Here is a 13,474-nt window from a genome sequence, read left to right as displayed (position 1 = left end):
CGCCCTTGTTATCCCAATTTGAAATAGAGAGCATTAATTTTTGGTCAGACTCGCAAGTTACATTGTACTGGCTTAAACGAGATCCATCTTCGCTGTCGACATTTGTCGCCAATAGATTTGCAGATATACAAGTAAATGGTAAATGGAGGTGCTCCGATTTCAGAAAGCTGGTTCGTATAGTGGCACACAGTGAATCGGTTCTGTCTCAAATTGAAATGCAAAAGTAGAGGCTTGCTTACTGCAAGTGAGCTAAAATTGGCTTTCCTTAAACTGATAGAAGCGGTTCAGAAGGAGGTTGAAAATTTAAAGGCGTCAAAATTGCTTCAACCAAAATATCAGAGCATGAATCCATTCTTGCACCAGTACGAGCAAAACGGAGTTAACTTGCAACTTGTGCGAGTAGGTGGACAACTGCTTAACGCTTCTCTGCCGTACGACGTGAAATTTCCTTTGCTAATGCCACGAAATTCGCGTCTTGAAACTCTTTTCGTTCGCGCCTTGCATTTCGAAAATCATCATGCATGTGCCGAAGTCATGGTTGCCCTTCTTAGGCAACAAATATGGCTTATCAATGCTCGAGAGGCATGCATAAGGGCAGTAAAAAACTGCGTGCATTGCTTCCGCTACAAACCAAAGTTGCTGAGTCAAATAAATAAAATAATAAACATTTTTAAATTCTTTTAAAAGGTTCATCGGCAGACGGGGTCTTCCGTAGCGCGTGTACAGGAACAAATTTCGTGGGAGCAAGCAACGCTCTGAAGGACCTTCAGGCAGCATTCCGAGACCAGAAGGACAGGATGGTGTCGTACGTCGCACAGTGAGGGATCGCCTGGGTGTTCACTCCGCCGCGAGCACCACACTTCGGAGGACTGGCCGCCAAGAATCGCCTTCTAAGAGGAGTCGGCAACGCTCATCTGACGCAAGGACAGCTGAATACCCATCTGGTGGAGGTAGAGGCGCTACTCAACTCGCCCCCCTCAGCAGCGATCCAAGCGACGACGAGGCCCTGACTACAGGCCATCTGCTAATAGGTCGGCCTCTACGTTCGCTGCCGCACAAATCCGAGCCAGGAAGGGCAGACAGCAGGATCAGCTCCGGGTTGTTGAAAAGGTGGCAGCAACTTTCGGTGCTTAAGCTGCAGCTTTGGCGCAACTGGTCCAGGGACTACGTCTGCAGCAGCGAACGCGGTGGGCCAAAGGAGAGCCCAACGTGGAAGTCTCATCCACGAGGACAATCTTCCACCCCAAAAGTGGCTGACAGGGCGCGTGGTTCGCACAACCGTCGGGCAAGACGGTAAGGCGCATGTGGCCAATTTATAAGCTGGCCGTATTACCAATAAGTTAAAGCCTATCGCTTTAACGGGGCCGGAATGTTGAAGCAGGAGTTAGTCATAAGTTTGAATTGTTAGCTTGTAATTAGACTTATTGTAAACTTAATTTGTAAGCCAATGCATTTTTAGCAGTGTAATGAAGGAACTATGTATAAGCTTAGATTAACATTGTAACGTTAAGGCGCGCTGATAGAATGTAAGAAAAGCTCGCATTGTTCTAGGCCTAAGCATAATTTGAAAATAACTTTCACAAGTAAAATAGCATTGAAGCACGACACACGAACTTCTTTCGCTTAAATAAATTTCGTTCGTTTTCTCCAGCAACCCAACTGTGCTCATTATCGCGGTAAAATTCAAATATCGATTGAGTACATATACTTAAATATACTAATATTTATAGCATATATATGTCTTTTAGATTGCAAAAACGCGTGCAATTTTGCAATCATCAACTTCGATAATCATGATAAAATCAATATAATTCGAGTGTTTATACTCTGTACATGAAATGTACAAGAGTATATTAGATTTGCGGGAGCTGAAAAATGTAACAGGCAGAAGGAGGCGTGGCAGACCCCACAAAGTATATATATTCTTGATCAGCGTGACAAGACGAGTCGATCTAGCCCTGTCTGTCCGTCCGTATGAACACCTGGATCTCAGAGACTATAAGAGATAGAGACACCAAATTTTGCACAAAGATGCGTAATGTGTGTATTCTATACGAGTTTGTTTTATTTTTTTGATTTTCCCCCCACTTCCCCCTTATGGGGGTTTTCCTGATTTTCCATTCGTATAATCGCCTATATCTCGGAGACTACAACAAATTTTAGTCCAAGATGCCTTGTGTGAATACGCAGAAAATGTATGTTTTGGAATTTCCCTCCCGTAATTCTTGGAATTTCGAACTAATTTTGCAAATACCCCCAGTTAGTAATTATGTGTCCGTATGCCAAGTTTCACTATGATAGACCGATTTACCAAGAAGTTATAGCCATAAATATATTTGCTGCTGCAGCGCTGCTCAAGCGCTGCCCGCGGCTGTTGTTGATGTTGCTGTTTGGTTGACTGCGAAAATGCTTACACAGACACGAATAGATGCGCATAGGCATACATACACTCACACAGATGCAATTGCTATGTAAATGTGCAATTATACACCCTTTACGTGAGTTCGAATACCGAGAAAGGTAAAATCGATCATTGAATTTTTTTTTATTTTCTTAATTTTTTTTTATTTTCTATAATTATTGTAAACATATGTACAGAGTATTTCAAAGTCGGGACACCCGACTTTAGCTTTTTTACTTGTTTTTCTATAATTTTTGTAAACATATGTACAGAGTATTTCAAAGTCGGGACACCCGACTTTAGCATTTTTACTTGTTTTTTTTTAAATTTTATAGAGTTTCATTACAACTTGGCATGTGCTTTTTGCTTTAATTTTCTGCAATATACATACATTGCCTAAATACGTTTTTTGAGTCTTTGTTGCTGCTCCAAATGTCAACAATTTCTACGTGGCCAAACACAAGTTTTGCTGCAATAAGCACAATTTTTTTGTAAAGGAACAAGAAGGAGCCGAGAGGGTTAATATATTCGTATTCTACACGTTTTATTGAACAAATAGCAATTAGTTATAGTAAAGACCATTACATTACTAACTTTTAATCCACAAAAACATTTCATTTAGGTTATTACCATCTAAAAACAATGAGTCGACAACAACACACAAAGACAAAGACAACATAAATCAAAACATAAAATTAGGTTAATGTTTAATATTTGACATACCTTTGGCTATGTTTTCCATTGCAGCAATCTAATAACTAAACTGTTTCAACAATATTTATTGGGCATCAAAATACCACTTAGTACAAAGACAACAAAACAGGAATGCTTTAATTTAAAAACAGCTTGAGGACTGTTACAAACTTCCAGAGTCATAGGAAAAATTATTCACTATGCAACTTGGATACCTTATTTTATGCTCTATTACGCTATTCAAACTCTTTTTTTTATAGCCTGTACCCAAAGGGTAAAAGGCTATATTAGTTTGGTGCGAATGTATGTAATACACAGAAGGAGGCGTGGCAGACCCCACAAAGTATATATATTATTGATCAGGATGACAAGACAATTCGATATAGCTATGTCCGTCTGTCCGTCCGTCTGTCTGTATGAGCGCAACGATCTCAGCAAGTACAAAAGCTAGAATAACCAAACTTGGTATCCAAGTTCCCCTAAGCCCTATGCAGATCGAGTTTGTGTTTTTTTTCTGATACACCCCCTACTCCCCCGCAATTTGCGTTTTTCTTAACTCCTGTAATTTTGAACTCAAATGTGGCATAAACATCCAGTTCGTGGTTATTTGTCCGTATGCCAGGTGTCATCATTTTAGGTCAGCTTGCAGCGCTGCCCGCAGCTGTTGTTGTTGTTGCTGCTTTGGTTCAACTTTTTGCTGCATACATACACGCGTATAAACACGCAAAGACACGATTCTGATGTAAATGCATGCTGTTGAAACTGTACATTAACATGTCTCCACTATCGTGTATATGTGTTGAATAATTTGTTTTAATTTAATTAAATAATTTAATTAATATAATTTTAAAATTAATTAAAAAATTTTTTTTTTCGTTTTTTCGTTTTGGTGGGAGGTACAGGGTATTTAAGTTGAGTTCGACTTTAGCATTGCTTTCTTGTTTAAATACAAAAAAATATATTCTATTTTATGCCAAAATTTTGGCAATTCCGACCAGGGGATTTTTCGTAACACCGTTCGTAATCATCTATATCTCGTAAACCATTAGACCTAGGGACATCAAACTCTAATCCAAGACACCTTAAATGAATATGCAAAAAATGTGTATTTTGGAGTTTCCCATCCCACCCACCTCTCCCCCGAAATTAGTGATTTATCTATAAATTCCGTAATTCTTAAAATTTTTGACTCAAATTAATTAATTATGTTGTTGCTTACCTCAAAAGAACACGATGCAGTATCATCCATGACCGTCTCATTTTCCTTTCATCATTAAAATATAATTTCTTTCCAACGTCTTCATCAAATTGATAAGATAAAATACTTATGAGGTTCTGAACTAGCCTTGAACACTTATGTAATAGGGCGGCAGCTACGTAAATAAAGAAAACGGTTACATAATAGAATAATTATTTTCTGAATATATCAGGGGTGGCACAGAAATGTCTTCCGCCCAAGTTTCTCCGCAAAACCAATTATCGGTGCCACAGAAATCTCTTTTGGGATTCAGGCCCGCAGAACCGGAGAAAATACTGGAACTTATTCAGCTCTTCAACACGAATATTAATACTCAAGGCTGGAGGGTATTAAAAACAGAACCGACAAAAAGAGCAACTATGCAGGTCGTATTTATGCTAAACAACGAATGCGTGGAGCAGCTGAATGCAACGGAAGGCCGACTAAGCTACCGGTTCGATCAAATAAATCTAAACATATAGATGGCGGATATGGGAGCACTATGTACTCTCGCCGAGAACACAAACACGATAGAGCCGCCCAGCGAGGACGAGATGGATGTCGATGTAGATGAACCCTCCGGGGATCTACGAGACGACATCTCGACCGACTACGGAAATGTGCTGGGCCGGTTCTATGCCGAGCGGTGTCTCCTCGAAGACAACAGTGGAGAAGCCGACGAAAGGATGGATAATTCTGATGATGCAGATCCTCCAAATAAACCTGCAACACAGTAAGGCAGAACCGGCTGCACTAATGGTTCGTCTGGCAGCAGGCAAAGTCCTGATTCAAGAGGACTGGATAAACAACAGCGCGATCCGGGGTCTTGGCTCACCAAATTTTACCCTGTTTAATGGGAACGGTAAGGGTCAACTTAGAACATGTATTCTAGCTAAAAAAGAACTAAATCCCATTCTGCTCCCCCAATTCAGCGATGATGACCTAACCACGATCAATGGCTTCTTTCTACATGACCCATGAACAAGATAACCCCATCCCGCAGCTGCTGAGAGCCCTAGTTGGCAATAGCGGCGACAACGAAATATGCACGATCCTAGGTGGAGACGCCAATGCTCACCATACTCAATGGGGCAGCAATGATATCAATCAAAGAGGTGAGTTAGTATACGTCTTAATAATAAGTAGTAACCTACCATCTTTATAACAAAAATACGTCACACTGGCGTCTGAATTTCTTGAACGCAGAATCCTTGCCTTGGACCCTCCGTCCTAAATGAGTGATCACTCATTCTCGGACCACAGCCTCATACACTTCAGGCTAGGGTACCACACCGCTAAAGCCATTAAAGACTTCAATCTGAAGAAAACCAACTGGGGGTAGTATCTGAGATTGCTCATCAGAAAAATATCCCCCTACAAAACTCTGAACCCGATACGGGAGAGAAATTGGACAAGTTGGTGGATACCTTCACGAAAACCTGCTCGGGCTCGGTTAAGGAAGCCTGCCCAAGCCCAGTTTATAAGGACAAATTTAAACCGCCCTGGTGGTCCACTGAATTGGATGGTCTTCGGGTCGAATGTAGAAGACAATTCAACGTGCCTAGAAGATGTAACACAGAACCCAGTTGGGAACTATAGAAGCGTAAACTTGCCACCTTTAAGTCGGCCATTAGAATAGGCAAGGCCAACTACTGCTCAAGTATCGAGTCAAGATTACAATGTACAAAGGGAAGACGGCAGGTGGACTTTCTGAACTTTTCAGCCCTACAAATTTCCTGGATCGGATGGCATTGTCCCGGCCCAACTCCAACATTCGCTGCGGCACATTATGTCCTGGATTCTGACAATTTTTAGAAGTTGTTAAGAGTCAACCACATTCCAGCATGCTGGAGAAAGGTAAGGGTCGTGTTCATCCCCAAGGCTAGGAAACCGTATCACGTCAAACCGAAAGAATTAAGATCCATCAGCCTATCCTCGTTTCTACTTTAAACTTTAGAGAGACTAATAGAAATACACCTCAGACACTGGTGGACAACCAGGTACTGCTGTCGAACTCACAACACGCATACAGTAAAGGCACTGACACTGCTCTACACTCCCTGGTCTCCAGAATAGAGAGGAGTATTCACTGGTAGCCTTTTTGAACATCAAGGGCGCCTTCAACAATATATTACCGTCGGCAATCACCCAGTCGTTGGCGGATCTTGGGGTAGATGTCTCCCTGGTAAGCTTCATCAGTCAGCTGCTTACTAGCAGGGCTAGTAATTTGCACAAGAAAGTACAAGATTCCGGTACTTCAGCCACCCACACTAAAAGGAGTTCCCCTTAAATTCGCCACAGTGCCAAGTACCTAGAAGTCATCCTGGACAGGAAACTGCGCTGGAGCGACAACACAATAGAGCTGGTAATAAAAGCCACAAGAGCACCAGGTGGGGGTTCTCACCAAGCATCGTACACTGGATATATACGGCCATCATAAGACCGATTCTTCTGTACGGAATCATAGCCTGCGCTGGAAAAATCAACCGTTCTCACCCAACTCAGTAGATCGGCAGAATTAGGCATAAGCGGGGCACTTCGTACTACACTACTGTAGGCCCTTAATATACTCTTCCATCTTCTCATGCTAGACATAGTCGGGAAGGTACTGGCCACAAACTCAGCCCTAAGGCTGAGAGAAGGCTCTGCCTGGAAAAGCACGGCAAGAGGACGTGCAAGCATACTCCGTCTTCACCACGGGGGTTCCCATACGGATTACTGCATACCAAAACTCATTTTTGAGAAGAAATAGCAGTCAGGATTCCGACTCGGATTCCAGGATTCCCAACCAGAGTGGGATAGCCTCCCACATACATGAGACAATGCCATCAACTTTTTTACGGATGACTCTAAACTGGAACAGAGAGTCGGAGGCGGCATCTTTTCTCCGGACTTGGAGATGCGATTGTCGTTTCGACAGCCAAGCGGCTCTCAAAGCGTTGGATTCCAATGTGGACACTCCAAAGTTCTCACAGACTGTAGCAGATCTCTCAACGAGATGGCCGAACTAGTCAGTACTAGCCTCATATAGGTGCCAGGACATCGAAATATTTAAGGAAACTGCCACTGCTCGGCCCTGAGCAGGCGCAGACTACGCATAGGGAAACCTTTCTTAAGCCACTTCTCAGAAATGGAAAATGTAGAACTCGTATATTTAGCAAAATTCTGAAATACCACCGGGTGGGTGAAGACTAACCAACACAATTAGAGATTACATGGTATCAAAACGGGCCTTAATGGCCTAAGTGGGCGGGTGAACATCATCACCCCAGCCATTTCACCCTAACCTAACCTAAAATTCACTGCTCGGCCACTGCTCGGCCCTGAGCAGGCGCAGACTACGCATAGGGAAACCTTTCTTAAGCCACTTCTCAGAAATGGAAAATGTAGAACTCGTATATTTAGCAAAATTCTGAAATACCACCGGGTGGGTGAAGACTAACCAACACAATTAGAGATTACATGGTATCAAAACGGGCCTTAATGGCCTAAGTGGGCGGGTGAACATCATCACCCCAGCCATTTCACCCTAACCTAACCTAAAATTCAAAAAACACTGCATACTTGGTTTTTCACCATTTTTCCAGGAGCTCCAAAGTTTATCTGAAAATTCGCATCTTTGTCCGGTTAATTTAAAATTTGGGTAATGTAATCCTCGTAAATAAACTAAACAACTACATATACAACTACTACGCTTTACAAATGCTGGCAGAACAATCAACATAAAATGCATATCAAACAGTTGGGGACAACTTAGTATGCACACAGACACACATGCAAGCAGGTGTTCCTGAAGTTGCGTGCAAACGATTGAAATAGCCAAAGCAAAATGTGGGACACTAATGGGTGAATGTATGTACATTCGCCTTGCACTGACAGGGCAAGAAATATTAATTAATTGAAAACTATTTAACATTTTCAAAAGTAATTTTTCTTAGTTTAGTATATTTGGCATTACGATTTTCATTAATAACTCTATTTCATTATTTTTTTTAAACGATATTTTGGTTTTTTTTTTTTTGACGGTCTCCAAATTTGTAGTACATACTCAACATAACTAGAGCCAATTGCATAAAATAATTTTCAAAATAAAATCGAATGAGTGAAAACCGAATTTTTCTTTACTCTATACACAATTTAGGAAACCGGACTACAAAGGCGCAATAAAAATTATGCAATATGAAGACGACCAAACATTGGAACTGAGTTAGATTTGTTGAAGTTTTTATAGCCTGTACCCAAAAGGTAAAAGGCTATACTAGTCTTGTGCGAATGTATGTAATAGGCGGAAGGAGGCGTGGCAGACCCCACAAAGTATATACATATATTCTTAATCAGGCTAAAAAGCCGAGTCGATATAGCCATGACCGTCTATCTGTCTGTATGAGCGCAAGGATCTCAAAAGGTACAAGAGCTATAATTACCAAACTTGGTATTCAGGTTCCCCTGGGCCCTAGGCTGGTCAAGTTTGTTTTTTATTCTAATTACATATATGAATTGAATAAGTTGTATTTAATTTAATAAATATGATTTTTTTAAATAAATTTTCAAATGTTTTGTTCATTTTTTCCTTTTTTGTGGGAAGTACTGGGTATTTAATAGTTGAGCTCGCTCGATGCTTAAAAACCCATGAATGCATATGTACATATATGTATGTATATGTTTGTATATATACAGTGGACCATCGAAAACTGTTGTTTAATTGTAATAAATAATGTTCCATGATTTTCAATCATAAATGAAATTTTTAAAACGAAAAGCAACAACGGGAACTGCAAGTCATGGCACATTTTCACATTTTTTGATCATCTAAGCCTTTTAATTGCAAAGGCAAAATGCCAAATGTTTATAGTTACCGTTGCTAGGCAACGACTGAGTAAGCGATAGTAAAGCAGAATAACGTAGCTACTTTTTGATCGTGGCCTATCGCTGCACGGCATTGACAGGAGTGCCGTGTTTGATCGTATTGACTCATTGGCACGAAAAGACACAAATGTAAATTTGCAAAAAATTAAAATTTTATTTAAATAATGCACGATGTATTTAAAAAATATCTTATGCACATGATCAATGAAAAAACTTCAACAAATCCAACTCAGATACATTTTAAGGCGAAATAGTGCGTCATAATAATGAACGTGTGGTCGACTTTATATGGCAAAATTTTTTGTAGGGGGGGCAACGTCAGTCATCTGTTGCTGACAACAGGGAAGTTCGAAAAAAAAATATAAGTTCTGTGGCATCGATGAGTCGATGACGAGACGGAGGATTTCTGTGACGGCTGAACGCACATTAACCTAACTTGGTATGTAGCATTGGTATATAATCTCCAAAAAAAAAAAATGTTAATAAAACTTTTCTTATGGATGCAATAGAAACGATCAGTACTGACAAAACATTGATATAAAATTTACCCATTTCAAATCCTTCGTTGGCCAGAATATTTTCAATATACGACATAGCAAAATTAATTGAATCAATCCATGAAATGTTCCATTCATTTAAATAATTTTGAGTAAGGTAATGCAGAAATGACTCAGCATATATTAAACAATCCTATAAAAAAAATCACATTATTACAAATTTTTTCATGGGTTAACTATAAACTTATTTTACCTCATATTGAGCTCTTTGCCACAAACAATGTAACAAGAGCTCGTTTAAATTCTTATAGTCAAGGAGTCCTCCAGGTTCGCTACCAATGTTCATTTTAATACCCAGTTGCTCCTTTAAATTTTCACAAAGATCGATCCACTTACCATTCTCAAATAAAACAGGAATTTGAGATAGTTTGGTTTTTCTAAAAAGAAAAACGTATAATTAAAATATTGTAATACAATGTTTTAAGGCGATGAATAAAAACATAACCTCTCACAAGTGCACAAACTTGAACTCGATTTTTGTATACCCTATACCCGTAGGGTAAAAAGGGTATATTAGGTTTGTGCAAAGTATGTAACATGCAGAAAGGAGCATCTCCGACCCTATAAAGTATAAATATTCTGAATCAGCATTACGAAAGAAATCGGTCAGGACATGTCCATCCGCCCGTCCGTCCGTCTGGATGAACGCAAGGATCTCAGAAACTATAAAAGCTAGAATAACCAAAGTTGGCATCCAGATTCTCCTAGGTCCGAGAAAAGACGAGTTTATTTTATTTTTTGGAATTTTCCCCCCTTCCCCCGCTACAGAATTTCGTCAATAGCGTCAACATTTCAACTGCTACCAAACTTTGCACACATCATATATATATATAATTATCTACTGTTGTTTAAAATTTTATCCAATTCGGTCAATTCTAAGAAAATTTATTAGCGAAACAAATTCTCGCCAGTACAACCCCCACAAACTGCAGCAACAAATTTGATCTTCTCCTTCCTCTTTTTGCTGTTGCTTTGGGCGCATATAACTCAGTGACGGAAGTTTACCTGGGTACAGGGTATGTCACTGTCGGGCTTTCTCGACTGTAGCGTTCTCTCTTGTTCTTCTCTATATCTGTATTTTTCACCCTATCTTTAAACTTAGTTTGTATACTCAAACGAAAATTTTTTGTTATACAAACCTTTCAAATTGCGGATACAGCGTAATTGACAATAGTTATTTAAATAATTCACTATTTTCATTTGAACAAGAAATTAATGCTAGAGTCGAGTGGGCTCAACTCTATTACCACTTCTGTGCGTGCTTATGTGCGTGTATGTGTGCAGCAGAGAATCATCATGTGCGGGCACAGTATGGGCAGAGATTACATTGATGGCTATAACTTCCTTTATAATCGGTTGATTAATAGGTTATTAATTTAAAACTTGGCATATAGACACAAAGTCAAAATTGAACTCGGAGTTCCACGAAGTGCGAGAGCTGTGAGAAATCACTTACGGCAGGGGAGTGGAGGTGTAAAAAAAACAACACAAGCTTGTTACATCTCCCGCTTAGGAGAATCTAGAAACCAAGTTTGGTTATTCTAGCTTTTATAATTTCCAAGAGCCTTGATCAGAATACCAAAATTGTCACAGTTTGTACTCCAAAAAAGAGAGAACGCTACAGTCGAGCAAGCCGACAGTAAAAAAAAACACTGTACCCACACAAATTTCCGGCACTGAGTTATATGCGCTAATGGCAGAAGCAACAAGTAAAAAAGCTAAAGTCGGGTGTCCCGACTTTGAAATACTCTGTACATATGTTTACAATAATTATAGAAAATAAAAAAAATTAAGAATATTAAAAAAAATGTTTGATCGATTTTATCTTTCTCGGTATTCGAACTCATGTAAATGGTGTATAATTGCACATTTACATAGCAATTGCGTCTGTGTGAGTGTATGTATGGCTATGCGCATCTATTCGTGTCTGTGTAAACATGTGTGAAGTCAGCAAAAGCACCAGCATCAACAACAGCCGCGGGCAGCGCAGCAGCAGCAAATATATTTATGGCTATAACTTCTTGTTAAATCGGTCTATCATAGTGAAACTTGGTACACGGACACATAATAACCAACTGGGGGTATTTCCAAGTGCAAGTAATATTCTAATATTAGTCATTTCTAAGAAAAGTTCTTAGCGAAACAATTTCTCTCCAATACTACGCCCACAAACTGTAGCATCAAGTTCGCTCTTCTTATTTTTATACTCTGTACATGAAATGTACAGAAGTATATTAGGTTTGCGGGCGCTGAAAAATGTAACAGGCAGAAGGAGGCGTAGCAGACCCCACAAAGTATATATATTCTTGATCAGCATGGCGAGACGAGTCGATCTAGCCCTGTCTGTCTGTCTGTCCGTCTGTCCGTCCGTATGAACACCTGGATCTCAGAGACTATAACAGCTAGAGACACAAAATTTTGCACAAAGATGCCTTACTAGGTGCTTTCCAAAGTAAACAGGACTTTTTGAATCTAGCGGCCCCTGGCGGCGCTATCTATACGTCGACTGGTGCGTTAGAATCTCCTATCTTTATTGATTGTCCAGTGAGAATTTCATGACATTTCATCGATTGGAAGTGAAGTTATTGCGTTTTAAGTGTCAGTATGTTTGTGTTATCGGTGCGAAAATGACCTTCGAACAAGGAGCCAACATTAAATTTTCAACGTTTCAAATGATGGAACAAGTTTATGGCGATGATTGCCTATCCCGTAGCAGAGTGCACGAGTGGTTTCAACGTTTTCAAAGTGGTCGTGAGGACATAAATGACGATCAACATGTGGGCCAATCAAAATTCGTGATCACCGAAAATTCCATCGAAACTGTGCGTGAACTCATCAAAAATCAGCCGAAATCATCATTGAAATTGATGGAAATGGAATTAAACATCTCCAAAATATCGATTTATCGCATTTGGGCTTACGAAAGGTGTGTGCACGGTTTGTTCCGCACAAATTGACTGACGACCAAAAATTGCTCAGAATCGATCGACGCTGGTGACCGATTATTTGACCAAAAATCACATTTCAACCATTAACCACTCGTCGTATTCACCTGATATGGCACCGCGTGACTTCTACCTTTTCGGAAAAATGCATTTGCCCATGACGTAGATGCCATTCAAAAGGCTTGCACCGGCATACTGGTGGCCATACCGGCCAACGAGCTAAAATACTCGTTCGACATGCTTTTGGATCGTGCAAAAAGCTGTATTGAAGCAGAAGGAGACTATTTTGAATAAAATAAATTGATTTTGCCGAAAAAACCATTTGTTCGGTTTTTTTTACTGTTTACTTTGGAATACACCTTGTATGTGTGTACGCTGTGCAAGATTGTTTTTTTTTTTTTTTTTGAATTTCTCTCCCTCCCCCCTCTCCACCGCAATTAGTCATATTTTAATAATAATTGTTGGAATGCACGCATAATTATTCTACATATATGTAGAGAGTATTTTAAAGTCGGGACTTCAGCTTCTCTACTTCTTTTTTATTAGAGATGATCTGTGAGTTTGGAAACGTTTGGGAAAATGTAGTGCGATGAATTATTACACGTTTGGAATTTTTTCAACCTAAACAAAAAAAATATCCCCTAAACTTGCCCCATTTCGAAGTCGAGACTCTAGAAATTAACTTGCGTTATACTTTCCAAGATCTTTCTGTTTATAGGAACAGATGAATTGACATGGCTATAACGACTCGTTTTATCATGCTGATCATGATACT

At 39.8% G+C, this 13,474-nt stretch overlaps 1 protein-coding gene across 4 annotated transcripts in view; it reads right to left on the bottom strand.

The window, feature by feature from the left end:
* LOC115630798 (calcineurin-binding protein cabin-1-like) overlaps window positions 1–13,474 on the bottom strand; it is a 285,450-nt gene that overhangs the window by 130,217 nt on the left and 141,759 nt on the right. For 3 of the 4 annotated variants that reach the window (XM_030527455.1, XM_030527457.1, XM_030527456.1), the window contains 3 exons: window positions 9,948–10,131; window positions 9,746–9,887; window positions 4,314–4,467 (listed from right to left, as the gene is read on the bottom strand). The exons of the other annotated variant lie outside the window; for it this stretch is intronic. In XM_030527455.1, the coding sequence (XP_030383315.1) occupies window positions 4,314–4,467; window positions 9,746–9,887; window positions 9,948–10,131 (480 nt within the window). The remainder of the gene's footprint in view (window positions 1–4,313; window positions 4,468–9,745; window positions 9,888–9,947; window positions 10,132–13,474) is intronic. 4 annotated transcript variants of the gene reach the window in all.

The sequence above is a fragment of the Scaptodrosophila lebanonensis genome, unplaced genomic scaffold (assembly GCF_003285725.1).
Source record: "Scaptodrosophila lebanonensis strain 11010-0011.00,11010-0021.00 unplaced genomic scaffold, SlebRS2 tig00001410-arrow-pilon, whole genome shotgun sequence".
Lineage (NCBI taxonomy): Eukaryota > Metazoa > Arthropoda > Insecta > Diptera > Drosophilidae > Scaptodrosophila > Scaptodrosophila lebanonensis.
This window is presented reverse-complemented; position numbering and strand designations above follow the sequence as displayed.